Source organism: Ovis canadensis, chromosome 7 (genome assembly GCF_042477335.2).
Source record: "Ovis canadensis isolate MfBH-ARS-UI-01 breed Bighorn chromosome 7, ARS-UI_OviCan_v2, whole genome shotgun sequence".
In the NCBI taxonomy this organism is placed as follows: Eukaryota; Metazoa; Chordata; class Mammalia; order Artiodactyla; family Bovidae; genus Ovis; species Ovis canadensis.
Window position 1 is genome coordinate 98045734 of NC_091251.1, and position 20332 is coordinate 98066065.

Sequence of the window (20332 nt, forward strand, 5' to 3'; positions counted from 1 at the left end):
TGAGGGGGCAAGAGGTTAGGAGGAGGCCACGTATTATCTGAGTCCGTTTATATATAGGAAATGTCCAAAATAAGGAATCCATTCAGACAGAAAGTGGATTTGAGATTTCCCTGGTGGTCCAGTGGTTGAGTCTTCACCTTCTAATGCAGTGGGATGCAAGTGAGAACCCTGGTTGGGGAGCTAAGACCCCACCTCCCTGGTTGCCAAAAAACCAAAATAGAAAACCAAAGCAGTAGTGTGACAAATTCAATAAAGACTTTTAAAATGGTCCACATCAAAAAAATCTTTAGAAAAAGAAAAGCAGATTGGTGGTTGCTGGGGGTGGGGTAGGGAGAAATAGGAAGTGGCTGCTAATGGGTACAGTGTCTCTTTTGTGGGTGATGAATATGTTCTGGATCCAGACAGTGGGGATGGTTGCACCACCTTGTGACCGTATTCAACGCCACTGAACTGTGCACTGTGAAGTCGGTAAAAGGGTAAACTTTGAATCATGTGAATTTTCAGTCAGTTCAGTCATTCAGTCTTGTGTGACTCTTTGCGACCCCATGGACTGCAGCACGTCAGGCCTCCCTATCCATCACCAACTTCTGGAGTTTACTCAAACTCATGTCCATTGAGTCGGTGATGCCATCAAACCATCTCATCTTCTGTCATCCCCTTCTCCTCCTGCCTTCAGTCTCTCCCAGCATCAGGGTCTTTTCAAATGAGTCAGCTCTTCTCATCAGGTGGCCAAAGTATTGGAACTTCAGCTTCAGCATCAGTCCTTCCAATGAATATTCAGGACTGATCTCCTTTAGGATGGACTGGTTGGATCTCCTTGCAATCCAGGGACTCTGAAGAGTCTTCTCCAACACCACATGTGAATTTTAAATAGTAATAAAAAGTATATATATCACGTGCTTAAAAATTTAGTACCGAAAACTCAAATTCCAGAATTGAGGTCCCCTTTGAAGGAAGGAGTAGAGCTCATACGCGCATAGAATGATAGGTTCAGTGACTGGGGTTTCAGTGACACTTTGGTCACTTTTTTCAAAGCCACATTCTGGTCAGCTGCTGGATAGTAGCTTGAGGAAAGACCCTAAATCTTCAGGGACACTGAGATACAGAATGCTCAGAATACCCAAGGTAGGCAAAGAATCTCTTGCAGAAAGGGAGGGGGTGGTCAAGGGAGAGGTGAGTGGGTTATAAACCTGGCTCTTTGGGTGTAAGGGAGTCAAGGTTCCCTGGACCCTTCTATTCTTGCCCTCACCTGCCCCTGGGCTCACATGCTAAATGTCCAAAGATTCCACACAGTCTTCCTGACCTCTGACCTCTGACCTCTGGCCAGGCTCTGCAGGCAGAGCCCTTTCTGTGCTCAAGTGCTGGCCCTTCCAGCTCTTCCTCCTCAAGCTGTGCGGAGGAGCCAAAGCAAGCTCCAGCGAGGTGGCAAAGAGGCATACATGGGGGCAGGTAATGCTCCCTGAAACACTAATGGAGGATTCTCATGGGCCAGGCACTGTGCTAAACACCTCCTTGCATTGAGTCATTTTGTCCAAGTGACTATCTGAAGAGGCTGACCCTTAGAATTTCCACCCTGTGGATGGGAAACTGAAGCACTGAGAAGTTACGGGATTTCACCAGTTTCCCAATACTAAGTGGAAGAGGCAAGATTCCAACCCTGGGAGTCCTGATCCGGTGTCTACATTTTAACTACTTGGGTGTGTGTGTCTGTGTGTGCGTCTGCCCAGGGGGCCTGGCTCTGGAAGCTGGAGATGCTTTACAATGAGAAAATGGGGCTATAAAAAGCCTCCTGAAAGCAAAGGCCTGTGGCCTCCTGTGATAATGACTAGCATTTCACAGGAGCCCTGTGTGATCAGAGGGAGGCCCGCTGGTTATTAGCTGGTCTCCCCAGGCCACTTAGCTGGGAGCAGACACCAAGACTTGGTTCAGCTGAGAGAGCTGAATCACTGGGAGTGATTCGGAGGTGGGCCTGACAGTGAAAAGCCAAAATCAAGGTGCCACAGGGGCTTTCTGGTCTTCCCAGGGGGCACAGCGGTGAAGAATCTGCCTGCCATTGCAGGAGACGCAAGAGATGCAGATTCAGTCCCTGGGTCAGGAAGATCCCCTGAAGTAGGAAATGGCAACCTGTTCCAGGATTCTTGCCTGGGAAATTCCATGCACAGAGGAGCCTGGTGGGCAGCATAGTCCAAGGGGTCTCAGAGAGTCAGATGCAGTGAACAACTTAGTACACACACACACATACAGGGGTTTCCTAAAGAGGATGCCTTGAAGGAGGCATGGCTTGGTTCACCCCATTCACTGTTTACGACAGACGGGGCACGGAGCTAGAAGCTGGGGGTGGCGGGGGGTTGGAGGGGGTGAGGCGCTAGGAGAGGATGCAGCCACAAAGACTCACACGCGATTTCTGCCGGAAGTCTGGGAGGGGTCAGCGAGAGTCCAAATGGACACAGCTGGAGGATCGGGAGAGAGAGCAGATAAGTCTGCATCAGAAGAGGAAAGGTTTTCCCCTGGGAAGGAGCCTGGAATGAATGTGCGCCCAAGTGGCCATGGCCCCAGTCATCAGCACGGGAACTGGTCTAGAGCCCCCTGCCTCTTGGCTGGGTGATCCGCCTTCCTAGCAGCTATGTTCGCTGAGAACCCCACGAGTGATCAAGCCTGGTTGTTTAGTTACTTCTGGCTGTGCTGGGTCTTCTCCGCTGCATGCGCTTCTCTCTGCTTGCAGCGAGTGGGGGCTACTGTCTAGTTTCGGTGCACACGCTTCTCATTGTGGCGGCTTCTCTTGTTGCAGAGCATGGGCTCAAGGGCTCGGGGGTTCAGTGGTTGTAATTTCCGGGCTGAGGAGCACAGGCTCAGTAGTGGTGGTGCAGCTGCCCCTCAGCATATGGATCTTCCTGGACCAAGGATCCTGTGTCTCCTGCATTGGCAGGTGGATTCTTAACCCCTGAGCCACCAGGGAAGCCCTTCAGGCCTGATGGGAGGGAAGTGCTTGGTGGCCCCACTGGCCTGGTGCTCAGAGCAGGTGAAATCATGGCTCAGTGGCAGGCCAGTCAGACTCTATCTGCCTATTGTCCCATTCCTAATTCCCTCCCTTCCCTGGGGCACTCTCATAATACAGACGTTTCTAGAGTGAATGTCTTGGTCCAAATGAGTGATTCAAATGGTGAGTATCTTAGGCATCACTCTTCACTCACTCATTCATTCAATCAGTTTTCAGTCAATCCATACTTCAGGAAAGTCTTCCTAAGTGTTAGGTATCATTGTAGCGCTGGACACACAGTGGTAAAATAAGAAGTCTTATTACCCTTTGGGAACATGTCTTTCCCCTCTGGGAGCTTGTATTCCAACGGCAGACTATTTGTGCAAATGTTTGAGGTCCTGCATATTAAATAGGTTTTGACTATAACAGACTGGGTACCCCTAGCCTCAGATTATCTGTTAATCTGGAGAGTAGAGAATTAGATGTAACAGGAGGAGGAAATTCCACTTCATTTTTTAAAAAGTTTAGAGATGAGGACGTTTTAAGGGATGATAAAATGCTTATCCCTTATTATATCCAGCAAGGGACTGGGCCCATCCATGACCCTTCTTGAACAAGGAGCCCCATTGAAATTCTGCCTAAATCTGTGTGCACAAGTAACCAGAGCACCAAGACAGAGGACCCTGCTGTGATCAAATGAGGTAGCCTGCAGATGGCAGGAGTCCCGGGGGTGATCAGAAGCTCACCTGGTAAGTGTGGACAGTCCACACCTCCGTCATTTCTCCATTATTCTCCTGTCTTCTGGAAACTTTGCCCCAGGCCTCAGCTTTCAGAGTTGGGCTGGACCGCCCTGGAGAGGCTGCCCCACCTTTGCACAAACTGGAGAAGCCAGTGTTTCTTAGAGACTCCTTACTATCCCAAAGACTGGGACTCTTCCCCAAGAAGCAGCTTTGTCAAACAATTCAGTCTCCTAGGAAATCTTTCTGGAAGAAGCAGAGACAGCAAGGCCCCCACGGCCTTTCAACCTTGGGCAATTCTGTCCAAATGTCACCCTCATCCTTTTAAAAACCCATTAGGAGCTGCGAGTGACCCACTGGGCCTGCCACACCAGGCACAGGTGAGTCCAATCCCAGCCCCTCACCTACACGTCCTCTCTCCTTTCCCCACTCCAGGAACATCCTGTGTGTCCCCCTGAAAAGCCTGCCTGGCCTCTGAGCTAGGAAAGCTCTGTCTGCTCCCTCCCTGCCTCCTGATCTGGCAGGAGGCATGGAAACTTTCGTGGAAAGCACTTGGGCTGACGAATGCTCCCAAGTCAGGACTTTGACTCCAGCCCTGATTGGGCCAGGAGCTCAGGGTGGGGATGGGGGTGGGGGGATGGGGGGAGGTCAGACCCTCCTTCCCATTTCCCTCCTTGCTCTCTCAGCCGACCATCACCCCCCCGCCCCAGTTCTCCAGTGACCCCAAGTCCTCCACTGGAGATGTAACTGCCTTTCACACTTTCCCTGGTTATTGTCCCCCACCCCCCCACTCCATTTCCTCCTGCCCTTCATTGTATATTTTTCTTCCCTGCTTTCCAGTGCCCATCTGCATGGAGTCTGCATGGAGCTCAGTGGGGTTGAAAGTCTAGAGCTTTTTTTTTCCTGTTTTGTTTAAGACCTGGTTATGGTTGTGGGATTTTTTTTTTTTTTTTGTCAGCTGCCTGTTATATCAATCACGGAGTCGGGATCTATTTATAGGTTGGGAGTACTGTGTCCTTAGTCACAAAGAGACACAGACAGGGGACTGTCAGCTGGTGCTGGAGGAGCTGAGCGACGAGCCATCAGCGACTGGAAACAGCTGAGGGGAGCCCCTTCCCCGCCACCCTGTCCCTTCCCCAGCCCCAAGCATGTAAGTACTGGACTCTTCCTACCCTCTGCCCCTGACTCTGCCCTGGACCTTTCGGTCCTTTGCCCCACACCACGCTGCTTTCTTCTCTCTCTCTCTCTCCCTCTGTCTTTTCATGGATGAAAATATCTTTCCCTTTGCCTGCTCTCTCATCCTGGATCTCGGCACCCTTGAGCATCTCTGGGTGACCCAGAGGAAAATGTTGCTTCTCGCAGACTTGTCCTGGGAAGGTCAGAGGGACCCGGAAGGGTGGGGAGGGACAGTTACACAAACTCATTTGGAAATCAGTAGGTCCTCTTTTAGTTTTTTTATTTGTTTTCACTGAGAAAAAGTAAGTAAATCAAAAGGGCAAGGGAAAGTTTACATGCGACTCCACGGGGTGGTTATGACTCTCAGCGTGAAAACTTTCATTTGCTTGGCAGTTCCGGCTCTGGGTGAGCTGGGAAGGTTACAGAGCAAAGATCCAGTTCACACAGGACAGGTGATGATGGAGGGCTCCCAGCAGAAGCCCGGGAGCTTCCTGGTTCAGGGAGGGAATCGTGACAGTCCCGATAGCCAGCGTTTCTATAGCGCCTTAAAGGAAAATGACTTTTCTCTTTTTTGTGCGGAGTTTGCTTTGAGGAGTTGGGATGAGAGCTAACACTTTGTCTTGCCTTGCGGGCTTTTGTTGGCTCACTCATTTGGTGTGTTTTATTCATCCTGAAAGGGGAACTGGGGTAGGGGGCTGGGAGTGGAAGAGCATTCGAAAGGACAGAAGCCAGGTGTGGAGTGCCGTGGAGCCGTCGCTCCGCATCCTTCGAGAAGGAAGAAAGTTAAGATGAGGGTCCTTGTCAAAGCCATACTTGTTTCAGACAAGCAGAGCACAGACTCTGCGAGCACGCCAGCAACTCCTAGAGACAGCAGTCTCCAGGTATTGTCTGCTAGTCCACACCGCTTAGCACGCCACCAGCTTCCTGTGGAACATTTGGGGCTTTAGTTTCTGGAAACTGCATAGCATTCGCTAAAAACGCTGCAGTTGGGGAGATTTGTTATATATTATGTATGAGGAAATAGAAGCCCTAAATTTGGGAAAAGTGATGATGCTTAATGTATATGATGTACAACTTTAAAATGCATCCTTTTTTACGAGACAAATAATACCTGAGTTTCTATTTACTAATACAATGCTTCCCATAAGCTACATTGCTAAGCATTATTTTTGATTTCTTTGGGAAAACAAGGTCCCAACTCATCATCTTTCCAACAATTTAAAGGCAGTAAACAAAGCAGATATGTCTGGATTGTTTTGATTAAAAACAAAATCATTTTAGCAGCAAAACTGACTTGAAGAAAGTTAAATAATATGGATGCCCACATATATTTAGAGAGGTGGCTTGATCTCATTTTTATTTTGACCTTTATGAAACTTTCAGTTTCCTCCTCTTGGTTCTGTATTTTTAATCAGTGTTTATTTAAGATTATTAATGCCTTTAATCCATTCATTTATTATTTTGGAGGACAGAACAGGTGAAGTTTACTTTCTAATCTCTTATTCCTTCCTGATCCCCATTAGGATTTGAAAGTAAACTTTATATGTTCACTGTATTCACTGCTAGAGAAATTAGAAGAAAGAGTTTTGTGTAAAATCAGGAGAAATGTCATTATTTCAAAACTAGTAGGGAAAGTAAAGTCCCAGAAATCAAGAGGAAAAAAAAAGAAATTGGGCATATTCTATATGTAGCATTATTACTTTTTCTAGTCCACAGACTCTGTTTTGATAAACATATCTTGCCAAGGTTTCCCATAATAATACTGAAGTGGGATTTGGTGGGTGATTGTTAATTAAAGCTCAAGTGAACCAAGTGATTGAGACATTGCATTCAGAAACCTCAGCAGCCAGCTGTTGGCAAAATTGAACTGTTAGGACTGTCTGATCTCAGTGGCTTTTTAGGAAGTGTGAGATTCTCCAAACCTTTTCGTAAAGAGCAAGCCGTTCCCTCCCCTCCTCAGCATGCATCCTGGAGCCTGCCGGCCCCTGATTTAATGCAATGGGGGTGAGTCCCGCTGTTTCTGAACAAGTCCTGTGTTCTCATTAGCGTTAGTGGTTAAGACGGAAGAACATTTGTTGTCATATATAGAAAAGAATTGCTCCTTCCTTTGGCCACCTGTGGACGCTTTTAGGTGAGACGGGGGCTTGTTTGGCAGTGGGAGGGAAGGCCTGGCTTTCCCCCCCCCCCCCCCCCCCCCCCCCCCCCGCCCAAGTCCAGGATGTGGTTTTGCCCCTTTGGACTTATGTATAGAGATGCAGTCGGGGAAACTGCAATGCTTTTGCACGAGGCAGCCTCTGATTACTTAGTTTCTGCTTCAATAACGATTAATTTTATGTGGACCAAGCTCCTGTCAAACTCATTTGGTTTTTTTTTTGCCAAACTGATTTCTTCCATGTAATTGGTCATGGGGCTGTCTGGGACTTCAAGTCTGTAAAATCTCCCCCATTCCATCATCATCATTGTTTATTTCTTTGATGTAAATTCACAGTTGCCTGCATACATGCTGGTGTTTTATGCATCCCCCCTCCCTCCAGCTTGTAGAAACCCAGCCCCGACCTCTTCCCAAATTGGGGACAGTGGGGCCAATGAGCAGGTGCTTTGGACTACAGCAGGCTCAGGTGCAGGACCATCAATCTTGAGGAAGAAGGAACTGCAAATACCTGGAAAGCGCTCCCCTCGTTCAAATGATTTCCCCTCCAAATATCCCACAAATAAAAAATGGCAGCTGGCAGGATTTTTCCACCAAAGACTAAGCACAGCTGTTTCTCCCCATCACTTCACCTCTACAGTGTATCTGTCCATCTTTTTCTTATCTCTATTTTTACATTTCATTATCCTCCTGTGCTCTCTCGCGCTCTCTGTCTCCCCCCTTCCTTCCCTCCCCCTTCTCGCCTTCCCTGAAAAACACATTTCTATCTGGCACAGAAAATAAACTCAGATTGTGGGTAGTTATGTTAATCTAATTCAATCCTCAGCGGGTTAAGAGTGAAATTCTAATAGTGGAGCTGTTGAGGGCTTTTTTGTTAATGGCTTGGGGATTACATTGAGTTAAAGGCTCATTTCCTAATCAAACAGAGAGGGAGAGAGTGACTCCGAATATTTATGAGTCTCCCAGTGAGAATTTAAACATTCAACTCCAAAAGCAGGGTTTCTGCAGGAGGAAAGAGTTAAAACCCCTCAGGGCTGCTGGGGAAAAAAATTAAACCAGTTAAGCCATCAGCATTTCCAGGCTGCTGTACAACTTGGGCAAAGTGGAAGGTGGAGGAGAGAGAGAGAGGGGATCATTTCACAAAGCGAAGATGGAAACCGTGGCAGAAGCTCTGCTGAGTTCAGAAAAAGAGCCCCCGGTAGCAGACACGGATCCTGGGTTCACTGAGGCCCTGGAGGGGCTGTGTGCCTTCAGTCCCCAAATCAATTCCCTTCCAGTCTGGAGGTGGGCACATAGAGACAGGAGAATGGCTCAATTTACAGGCGCAGGAGAGTCCCCCCAGCTGCCTGGTGGAGCTGGTGGAGAGGGTCTCCCCCACTTTGGCCCTGTCTCTGAAATGCAGAGGGCGGGCTTCCCCTCTAAGAGCAAATTCACACCCCCTTTGCCCTGTGATCAGTCTGAGTCTCAGCTCCAGGCACTGCACACCAGGACCTCAAAACCCATCTGGTTCACTGTGCCTAGGAGAAAGCAGGTGGAAAACTCCCATCTCCAGCCAGAGAAGGCATGGAGCAATTTGGCCAAGGTCAAGCAAGGTCAAGCAAAGTCAAGGCCAAACTGAGGTCAGGAGTCTAAGTTCTGGGCAAGTGTACAGTAGAGGAGAGGGGAATGTTGGAGCCATATGGCTCCCCTGGACTGTAGTCCCCTTCTCCAGCTTTGGGGATAAGGGCAGGAATCCCTGATACTGGAGGTGCTCTGTACACTTGGCCTTTTTTCTCCACCAATCAAGTGAGCAGTTTCTAGTCCTTTCGCTTGGCTCTTTTTCCCTGCTCCATGAGGTCAGCAGAGGCTCCAAAAGCTGCCTTTCTGTCCACAGGGTCCTCTGGCCTTTTGTTTCCCTCTGACCTGGGCACTGTCCTTTCTCTTCATGTTTCATGCTTTGTGATCGTGAGCCCTCGGGTCAAGGTGGCCTTTGTAACGCGTCCACACCAGCTCTTCTGTGAAGTCTTCCTTACCTGGTTGGCATCTTCCTCTTCTTGGGGCCCCAGTTGATGTCCCGCCATCATTTCATTCACCCCCACGGGAGGACTGCTCCTGTTGGTCTCCCTCACTGCATCAGGAACCCCCTAACTGTAGGGGCCACATAGCATTCCTCTTTGTAAGCCCAGCTCACTGTCGATCATTCCTGTCCTCCTGACCTGACAAGTGCCTCCATGGACAGCACAGAGCTGTAGTTAAGAGTGTACATTCTGAGTCAGACAGTCAGAGTTCAAGTTCCAACGTTACCTTTTCTCAGCTGTGAGACTTGAGGTACCTAATCTCTTAAGGTCTCCATTTTCTCATTGGTTAAATGGGGGTAATTATAGAACCTGGGCTTCCTGGGTAGTGCTAATGGTAAAGAACCTGCCTGCCAGTGCAGGATACTAAGAGACTCAGGTTCGATCCCTGGGTTGGGAAGATCCCCTGGAGGAGGGAGTGACTACCGACTCCAGTATTCTTGCCTGGAGAATCCCATGGACAGAGGAGCCTGGCAGGCTATGGACCATAGGCTCGTAAAGAGTCAGACACGACTGAAGCGACTTAGCATGCACGCACACATAGAACCTACCCCATAGACTTGTTGGGAAGATGAAATGCATGTGGAATGTTAGCCTTTTACCCAGTAAGTCTTGGCCATTTTATTTGCTCAGCTCAGAGCAGTCAGTTCTGCCCACACCTTGTCACACCACTAAAAACAGGTCCCTATGCCTCCCACTAAGGCACATCTTAGCTTGGACTGCCACGACAAAACACCACAGATGGTGGCTCAAGCAATAGAAATGAATTTTCTTGCAGTTCTGGAGGCTGGTCCAAGATCAGGATGCCAGCATGGTCAGGCTCCCGGGAGGACCCTTCTCCCGGGGGACTGTCTTCTTGCCATGTCCTCACATGGAGGTGAGAGTGAGAGCTCTGCTTTCTTCCTCTTCTCAAAAGGACACTAATCCCATCAATGGGGCTCTACCCTCATGACCTCATCTAACTTTAGTTGCCTCCTGAAGGTCCCAACTCCAAATACCATCACACTGGGAACAAGGGCTCCGACACATGAATCTGGGTAGGGACGCATTCAGTCCATAACAGGCTGTTTTCCCTGAGTTTCGGTGAGAAGAGTCCTGTGTCAGCAAGACTTCCAGCTTCACCCTCCAGCGGGCTATTCCAACTGGAAACCAGAGTTCAAGGCACATTGGGAACATACCCTGCCCCAACCTGGAAGGAACCTCGGGCTTTAAACTACAGTGAAGAGCAGAGGGTGGGAGGGTGTAGGCTGGACCACAGTCCTAAGTCAGGGAATAAGGCCTGACTCTTCTGCTCTGTAGGGTCAGAGTTTGGTCAACTCTCTTGGCCCCACTCACATTCCAACGAGCAGCTTCTGTTCTTGGCTCTCCAAGTCTCTCCTGCACCTTCTCCATCCTGCATTCTCAGATGGCAGTTCAGGCTCGGGCAGGGCAGACCAATCTTGGCTGTGAAGCCCAGCGGGCTGTGTTTTCTAGGCAGCAGGCCCCTGCTTGGTCCTTTCTCTCATCAGGGTCACTTGACCAGTGAATCCAAAGGCCACGTGGGCCTCACCCTGTGAGGTGTATTCTCCTGGGCTGCACCCAGTGCCGATGCCCTTGACCCTCCCTGTGTGTCTTTGCAGAGACTATGCCTCAAGGCAGTGACCCCTCCTCTTTTTCTTCCCCCACTGATCAGGGGGTCGGAGTAGGAATGAAGTGCCACCCATGTTCCTCTCCCTGCCTCCTCTCTGCTCTCCTAAAATTGTCACAGCCTCCCTTTTGCCTCCTTGCCAGCAGCTTTGGAGGCCCCAGTGCCAAGCGCAATGCATGACGCACAGTATGTGCTCAATAAATGCATGTGAAGTGATTTGCATGGAGTCTCTCCTCACAAGGGGGCCCTCCCCATCCCTTAATCATGGGAGGGGGAAGTGACTTGAAGCTATGAATGTTCAGCTGCCTTAAGTACATCAGCTCATGACCTGTTGACTGTGGTTTTGCCCCCGCTCTTCTCTGTTGCTCTTCACATTCCTCCATCCAGGAAAAACGAAAGAGGACAAGAGAGAGAGAGAGAATGAGATGTGTCTTTTATGCACATGTGGACAAACCTTCGCTGGAATTTCATCCTGTTCAGTAAAGACACTTTGTCTAAGTTGATGTCAAATTTAATTGCTAAACTGGTATCTCTCCTGTGACGGTTTCCCTCTCCACTCCCTTTCTGGGCGGTACCTGTTTCCTCTGGCTGTTCTGCGTGGGGCCCCGCGTCCCTCTCCTTTGCTTTAACCACGCTGGTCCCAGCCAGTGCACATGAGATGGAGACCCTCCTTCTGCAGTGTTCCAGAGTGTCTGCTTCCATTAGCACAGACAAGGCTTTGGAAAGGTGGCAACTGGGGAACATCATCTTCGATACTGGATTCTTCCCAGAACAGCATTTGTGCTCTTTGGGAAGACTGGGGAGGAAAAACTCAGGCTACCAAGGGTTAAATGAGAACAGTGAAAAGTCTAGGCATCTCTCGGGGACTGGTTGCTGGCTGAGACAATTGATTAGCTTGGCTTAGTGATCTTTCTAGCAATATTCAGGAGTGAAATTATTGCTGATTAGGCTGTGTGTGTGTGTGTGTGTGTGTGTGTGTGTGTGTGTGTTAGGGTTCACAGCTGTGAGGGGAGTAGCATACGATCTGAGAAAGCAATGTTAGGGATTGTTTGCTCCATAATGAGTCTCAGGAAGAGACCTGTCACCCTACATGTATCTGCAATTGTCTTAGAACTCTGTGTGGGTACGAGTCAGCTGGAAGGCCAGGCTGAATGGTGCATAGAACCTCCTGTTTGCTTTCTTTTCAACTTCCTGTGACATTAGAATTATTCTGAAATACAAAGTTATTAATAAAAATCCAAGAGTTCCCTTGAAGTCCAGCAGTTCAGACTCCAAGCTTCCCCTGCTAGGGCCCTGAGTTCGATCCCCAGTAGGGGAACTAAGATGTGGCATGCTGTGTGGCGTGGCCAAAAAAAAAAAAAGATGTTAAAAACCAAAGTCAACAGGAGGGAAGTCCACTGTAGAGGGTTGCTTCCGTCTGTGTCTCTAGTGGATGGGGGTAGCAGCCAAGTACCCTGGGCAGAGGCAGGTGCCAGGTGGGTTCAGTCCGGTTCACCCCCAGGTCAGTGATAATTAAGGTGCCCAGGGCCTCAGTTCCCTGCATCATAACATGAAGGAGTGGACAAGATCTCTTAGGCCCTCCAGCTCTAAAAGGTTACATTTTAAAACCATTGCTCACGGTGAACCTGGTTTGTGGTACTCCTGACATAACCGGTAATTATAGCTCAGCCTGCTCGGGTTCCTTTAAAATAATTAATTAATTAATTTTTGACTGTGCTGAGTCTCCATTGCTGCAGTGAATAGGGGCTGCTCTCTAGCTGTAGTACCCGAGCTTCTCCTTGTTGCAGAGCATGAGCTCCAGGGTGAGCAGGCTTCACTAGCTGCAGCATGCGGACTTAGTCACTCCGCGGCATGTGGGATCTTCCTGGACCAGCGATCGAACCCATGTCCCCTGCACTGGCAGGCAGATTCTTAACCACTGGGCCACCAGGGAAGTCCCTGCCCCATCCTTTACTACAAAACCCTGGGCCCAGACATGGCTTTTGGGGGGCTCTGTGCCTTTACCAACTCAGTCAGTCCCAACTGTCCAGCATCCTTCTAGGCCTGTTTCACTACTCACCTCCCTCTATCTATAAGTACACCTGGGCAGTGAGCAGAAAACTGGTCAGGCCTTGTTTTTCAAAAACAAGTATATAAACTCTGCATTTTAAATTTGCTTTCAACTTGTCACCACCATGCTTTCATGCCTCTGCGGTCCGGATATCCCTCCCTCACAATCCTTGGCCCCAAAAGTTGCATCCGGACCCCTCAGCGTCTGGAGAAGCCCCAGGGCCAGGGTGCCTGCTCCTCAAGGTTTACTCAAATCCTTTGGTGGGAGCACGGTTGAGATTTGGAAGAGAGCTTCCAAGCATGGTGACCTCGGCAAGTCCCTAACCCCTAACCCCTACCTACCCTTCATTCCTTCACCAGCAAAAGGGGCTGAAACCTGGGCTGAGGGCATCACAAGATTGGTGGAAAGCTAGCATAAGAATCAGAGGGCAAAGGAAAAAAAGAAAAAGAATCCGAGGGCAAGCGTTCCTTAAGAAAGGGATGTGCTTAGACTAACTTATTCTCCTGCACGGTGAGCTCCATGCAGTGGTTTGGGTGGTGTTAGACAAAACGGGTGCTAGAACCACGTGGCTGGACCCATGTCCACCTCGTACCTGCCGCAACCTGGACAAGCTCCCCACCTTCTCCACCCCACACTCAGTCTCCTCATCTGTACAATGGGTACGGAAGAGCACCTGCCTTGTGGAGCTGTTGTAAACGTTTAAGGAGACCCTTATAAAAGCCCTGGAACAGTGCCTGCTCCATAGCAAATTTGGAAAGCTGTTGTTGAGGGTGATGACATTCTGGTTGTTGTTGTCATCATTTTCTGGGTCCTGTGCCAAAAAGGTCAAGAGGGTGGAAACTTCCAAAGTCCCTACATTCCTCCCCACCCCTGCCCAAGCTGCTTACAAATGCAGCAGAAGATGCTACTCTAGAGGTGTTTTTAATACATCCCTGGCCACCTCGCAATTCCTTGCATTGTCATATCCCATAATCAAGTCGGCGTCCTCCCAGTGTCTGCCTGGGCTTTGGTGTGGTCTCGCCAAACCTGTTCTCCCTCATGGAAATCCGTTCTCCATGGCCTAGCATAGATGGCTGCTGAAGTCCAGCTGTGAGACTGGAAATAGTTTAGATGGGTTTTCTTTCTTTTTTTTTTTGGCTGCACAAGGTCAAATTGTAGCTCACAGGATCTTCATTGCAGCCTGAAGGCTCTTAATTGCAGCATGTGGCCTTCATTATGGGGTGTGGGATCTAGTTCCCTCATCAGGGGTCGAACCCAGGCCCCCTGCATTGGGAGCATGGAGTCTTAACCACGGGACCACCAGGGAAGTCTCCGAGATGGGTTGTCTTGTGTGTCCAGGAGTGCAGTGGTGTCTTTGGAGTGTGTGTTCTGCACAGAGACAATTCCTCTTCTTGTACAATGTAACAGAGCGGGGATAGCTTATTTTCCACATATTTGATGGTGCAAATTTAGGGAGTGCTTAGCGAGGAAAGAAAAATGGGAATCAGTTCAGTTCAGTTCAGTTGCTCAGTCATGTCTGACTCTTTGTGACCCCATGAATCGCAGCATGCCAGGCCTCCCCGTCCATCACCAACTCCCGGAGTTTACCCAGACTTGCATCCATTGAGCCAGGGATGCCATCCAGCCATCTCATCCTCTGTTGTCCCCTTCTCCTCCTGCCCCCAATCCCTCCCAGCATCAGAGTCTTTTCCAAGGAGTCAACTCTTCGCATGAGGTGGCCAAAGTACTGGAGTTTCAGCTTCAGCATCATTCCCTCCAAAGAAATCCCAGGGTTGATCTCTTTCAGAATGGGCTGGTTGGACCTCCTTGCAGTCCAAGGGACTCTCAAGAGTCTTCTCCAACACCACAGTTCAAAAGCATCAATTCTTCGGTGCTCAGCTTTCTTCACAGTCCAACTCTCACATCCATACATGACAGATAAGAGTAATTTCTGCTGTCTCCAAGGGGGCCCAATTGGTACATTTCAAGGGACTTGTAGAAGCGACATCACGTAATCTTAGGGGAGATTTCCAAATCCAGACTTGCGACTGGCCTGCGTGCTTGTGCGCATGTGTGCACATTAAGGGTATTGTGGTCAGTCAGCCGTGACTCTCTCTTTTCCCCGTCTCAGGCTGAGAGCAATCTTGAAGGAACATGTAATTACTATTTACTCCAGGGCACTCAATTGAGAACACCCTCATGTAATGACTCTTGAGTTAATTCTGCCTTCAGATGCCCATCTGCTGTTGCTCCTCTGAAGTCAGTGGGAACCAAGCACCACGTGGAAAAGGATCGGGAGATAGATATTGGTCCCTGCAAGTTTAAGGTCTGCTCTTGAGCAACAGAGACAGGGTGGTGGCTTCTTTCTTGTCAGAATCTTCCCTTGGGTCTGTGCCCCTGGGGACAGAAGCAACTAATGGGTTAATCTAATGGGCCGTCTTGGTGGATTTGAAGAGTCAGCAGCGTTGATAAAGGAGAAAGGCATTCAGGAGAATTCTAGAGATAGGATTGTAGCATTTATATAAAGTTGAAAACATGCAAAGATGCTGTACTTCAGCACTTGAGGGAGGGGGTGATGAATTTGCCCAACCACTGAAAGTGGGGAGTCTGGGCAGAGGGAAGCCAGGTGGATGCATTATAACAAGACTTGTGGAATCCATCTGCTAAAAATATCAGATTGATATAGTACCTTGAAATGTGACACTCCACCGATGATGCGGCTGGACACTGTTGTGGAGACTACCAAACCGTTTATGGAAATGAAACCGATTTGTATGGCAGTATATGGAGCAAGCTCTTACATTTTTTTTCCTCAGAAGCCTCCTGCTCCCAGCTCTGCCACTGCCTGATGACTTTGTTCAAGCCGCTTGGGTTCTCTCTGCCTCTGTTTCTTTATGTGTAAAAGGAATGGGTGGGCTGGATCACCTCCAAGTGCCCCCCTGGATGTGCGGCTCCAAACCTCCCCTGTGCCCCACCCGGGCAGCGGTCAGCCTGAAGCACAGCTGTCTGTGTGGTGGTTTCCCGTTCAGCATGAAGGCTCCGTGGGCAGGGACTGCTGGGGCTATAACCCAGCACGACCTGGACAAGACAAGCACCCAACTTGCCTTTCAAGGTTCTAATGAAGGAACTGGCACCAGTGAATGCCAACGCCCCCAACCCGAGTGTTGACTTGGCTGCTTCCAGAAATGCCCCAGGCCTGGCCGATGGTTCCCCAAGGCCTGAATTCCCCCCTCTGTGTTCTCCCTCATTGGTCAGGGGTGGTGGTCATGCCTCCGTGGTGTGAACTGGAAAATCTTTTAGCAACGTATAAATTGAGCTGCTGAAAACCAACCCACTGAAAACACCTTTTAGGAATGACATGATTTCCCAACTGCTGTACCTACTTCTTTGTATGACCATTCCGCTGTCTGCTTCTGTTCTTTTCTTTCCCCTCTCTCCATCATAGTCTATTAATTTAAAAATATTAAACTTGAAGACTTGCTAAATAAAGAGACCTCAGAGCACAAAATATCCCTTATCCATTTTCTGGGTCCCTATGTGCTTCCTTATACAGATATTTTTTTCTTATTTTTTTACTAAATGGCCTTGATTTTATCATTAATCTCGGTGTGACAATTCTTTTTCTCTAACTTATTTCTAAAATAGTCTCCCGTAAGTCCCCAACTCTACTTCCATTGATCCCTTGTGCCCCTTTCACTTCTGTCTTTGCTGTTTCATGAAACTTATGAAGTGATTCCTTTATAAGCTGGACCCTTGATCTCAGGCCCCTTTCCGAGTCCTCCACCAAAATCTCCCAGAAGGACAGTTCTGACAATTGGACTTTCTCAGCTCAGGTGGTCTTGGGTCGCTGTCATTTCCATACTGAGCCTGGGGACATGCTTTGTTCTCTGTCCCCTAAAACCTCATATTTCTTTAACCAGCAGTTTTCCCATTGCACATGAACCACATTACGAATTTAAAGCCTTAAAAAAATCTTCAGCATCATTCTTTTGCTCCATGTTGTGAAGGGCTCCATTTTTCTTTTCTTGGCAATAATCTCACCGAATGTTAGTGGTACCATTACCTAGTACCGAATCATGACATTTCCTTAAAACATTCCTTTACAGTTTCCTTGCATTGGTGTTTAATGCTTGCTTCGTTTTTTGACTTTTCCATGTATTCTATCTCTGCAACCACTCTTCAGAGTATGGGAGAAGGAAAGGTCTTTATCAAGGGCCTGTTATATGCCAGAAACTTTACATAGCTTATCTTACTCTGTAACGACTGAAAGTAAGTTTTATCATTATTCCCATTTTACGGAAGAGGAGACAGAGGCACTGAGGACCTTCCTCAAGGTGACCCAACTCAAGGGAGTAAGTTGTGGGGTCTGATATCACCCTACGTAGTATCACAACACGTGCCGGACTAAGTGAAAACCACCAGTGAAAACCACACTGGTGCCCTCTGGTGTCATTTACACCAACATTGACCTTGGTCCAACATGGTTGAAGTTTTCCTGTTTTTATTTATTTTCTTGAAAAGTGTCAGCTGTGTCCCTTAACAGACCTGACAAAAGAGCCTACAATTCTAGCTCTTCTTCCCCAAGTCCCTGCATCCCTGTAAATATTACAGTGCCGATGCTTCCGTCAAGGGAGACCTCTGTTGATTACCCCCTTAGCTCTCCTTTGACACTGCTAAAGTCTTTCCCCTACATCAGTATTTTAAACCTCTCCGGGGGAACTGGTAACTATATTGGTAACATGTAGACCTAACCTGTGGCTAAAATGGGCAGACTTTAAAGGCTCCCATGATGCAGTATGCTCTCTCAGAAAGCACATTCTGTTTCTCCTGCTTTATCCTGACTGTTGCTTGCCTGCTCCCCCATCGCCTTTCCCATGACTGCCTTTACATCCTCCCTCCAGCTAGCCCATCAAGAGTGTTTTCACTTGATGTTTCCCATTCTGTCTTTTTCCCCACCTTGCTCTAGCCACACGTCATCTGTCTCGACTTTGTCTTCCGAGAGCTACATCTACTTTGTAAATTTGACACTTGAGCTGCACCCCTCTCCTGACTTCCTGTGGGTTGCTGTTCATCCTTCCCTCTTGTCTGGGCTGCTCCATCTGTAATCCACACTTTCTTTTTTTTTTTTTTTTAATTGAGGGAGTGAGATGAGGGAGGAGAAGTCTATTATCAATGCCAATGCCACAGCCTTGGATGGCTGGACTTCCTGCCTAGTCTCCTGTGACCTTTAGCTCCTCTTGATCCACTCATGTGGCTCTTGGGATGCTAATCACATTCCAGAGCAGAGTTATAATATCTCCCCACCTTGGGTGGAGTCCAGCGTGTGCTCACTGGTTGGGATAAAGTGTTTATCCTTCCCCTGTCCATGAGCTTCCGTGGATACAGGTTCATTGGGTTTCTGACTTTCCTCTGGCTTTGCTCATCTTTAAGGGGCCCTCACAGCCTGCAATCTGCCTTCTGAATACAGTGGGTGGAGGGTGATGGCTGGTCATCTGGGCTCTGCAATGAAATGCTAACAGATGTCTTAGTCGCTGCTATGATTCCTGCTGTTCAGCACTTCCCCCTTGTCCCCAGGCCATGGTGTCATCCTGAGAGCCTCCACTGACGTTGCTTAGACAAGCCAGTACAGAATTTCTTTGAAATACTTGCTTGCCTTGGGGACTCTGTTTCCCGCCTTGTCTGAGGTTCCTGGGGTCTCCAACCCTCCATCTGCATTCCAGGAAGAATATGAAAGTTCTGTATGTGTTGGGAAGGGAGCTGCTTGTTTGATGGGACTATGGTTGTTCTTGGTGGAAGCCACTGGGTCCCCAGCTGCGTCAGACAAGGTGTTAGGGTGAACTGCAGAATCTGCTGGTCTCCTGAATCATGGCCTTGACCCAGGCTCTGCTTCCCCGATAAGAATGACACAGAGAACACCAACAGTGCTGTCTCCTACTTCTGGGGCCTTTGCAGATCCAAGGCCAGGATTTTCCCCAGATTGGGTGAGTCTTTTGCTTAAACTGTTGCCTCTTCATCTGATGGGTGTGCAGCTGTCTCTTCTGGATATTTTGGCATCTGCCTTGTTTGTGGTTCCACTGTTGAGACAAGCGCACTGGCCAGCTGCACCACCAGTCAGTCGTTGGTTGGGAACTGTCCCAAGGTGAGGGAGTAACATCCCAGACCCCCTGGACCAAGAAGGCTCCCACTGGTCAAGGGCAATTCCCAGGAGAAGGCTGTAGTCCTTAGCAGCTAGAGATGGCCGGGCACACCAGGGGTGTGGGGGCCAATGGATCTGAGCAGGACACCAGCAGCATCAACTACAGAGAGGCCATATGAGGCAGGGTCCTGTGGGGGCCTCAGTCTCTGCGCCTCCTTGTGGGTCACTCTGGAATTTGCTGGTGGATTTTATCACTACCCAGGAGGAGCCCCAGGAAGAGCCGTTGCAAAGCACGTGGGTGTTGCAGGTCACAAACCCAGGGACTCTGAAGATGCCAAAACCCGGAGCTGCCTTCCAGCTCTTGCACAGCTGGTTTTGCTCAGCAAAGGCAGAGGAAGAGGGAATCACTCGCCACCTCCTGCCTTCACTCTGTGGGAGCTGGAAACAAATTCAGAAATATTCTCTTCCTTTTCCACAGAGGATGGCTTCCCTCTAGGTCCCTTGGATGGAATTAAGAGTCTCCTCATAGCAGAGACTTCTGGCCTATGATATGCCTTGAGCCAAAGGCCAGGATGGGGCACGTAGGCGCTACCTGTTACTGTGTGTGTGCTGAGCTCAGTCCCTCAGTTGTGTCCGACTCTTTTGAAACCCCATGGACAGTAGCCCACCAGTCTCCTCTGTCCATGGGATTTTTCAGGTGAGACTACTGGAGTGGGTTGCCATTTCCTTCTCCAGGGGATCTTCCTGACCCAGGGATCAAGCCTGTGTCTCCTGCGTCTCCGGCATTGGCAGGTGCATTCTTTACCCCCGCACCACCTGGGAAGCCCCCTTACCAAGCAGCATATTTATAAATGGCCACATGCCTGGCTCTGTGTGGACAACACATGGAAAGAGCAGTTCTCGGATTTTGTGTCTGAGTTCGAAATTCGCTGGAGGGGGCTTGAGGAGGAGGGGGTCACCTGCATACTTGCACTTGGTTGTAGCCTGTCTGGCTGCCTCACGGGAGAGACCAGGGGATGTGCAAGGAAAGCAGAAACCTGGGGGAAGAAACCTTGTATGCTGGGGGACCATGCTTAGAGAACAGGGCAGGGTCTTTGTGTATTACTGGATCTGATGGCCACCGCAAACCCTGAAGGACTTGTTACCTCTAATGTGCAGCTGAAGGGACACAGGCTCTCACATCAGCCTACCTGAGAGCATTGCAGACCTACGAATGGCAAATATGAGTTTCAAATCATCTTTCGTTCCCCCTTTTCCTCATTACTAAATCAACAGGGCTTGGGTACCTGATTCTGGGGACACTGGGGTCAGGTCCCTGAGAGGTATGCTGGCCCAGCAAGTCCAGGTTCCCCAGTTCATCACAGTCCCCAAGGGCTTGATGTTTCTCTTCCATGAGCGCCTCTGCCCTCCTCTCATCCACCCACCGTCATGCACATCCATCCTGCAC

General features: G+C 49.1%; 1 protein-coding gene across 1 annotated transcript in view; it reads left to right on the forward strand.

The window, feature by feature from the left end:
- The first annotated feature begins 4315 nt into the window (after positions 1-4315).
- The window catches only part of ESRRB (estrogen related receptor beta), a 187557-nt gene continuing 171540 nt past the window's right edge, over positions 4316-20332 (forward strand). The window contains exon 1 of the mRNA XM_069597139.1: positions 4316-4864. Within this exon, the coding sequence (XP_069453240.1) occupies positions 4863-4864 (2 nt within the window). The 5' untranslated portion in view covers positions 4316-4862. The remainder of the gene's footprint in view (positions 4865-20332) is intronic.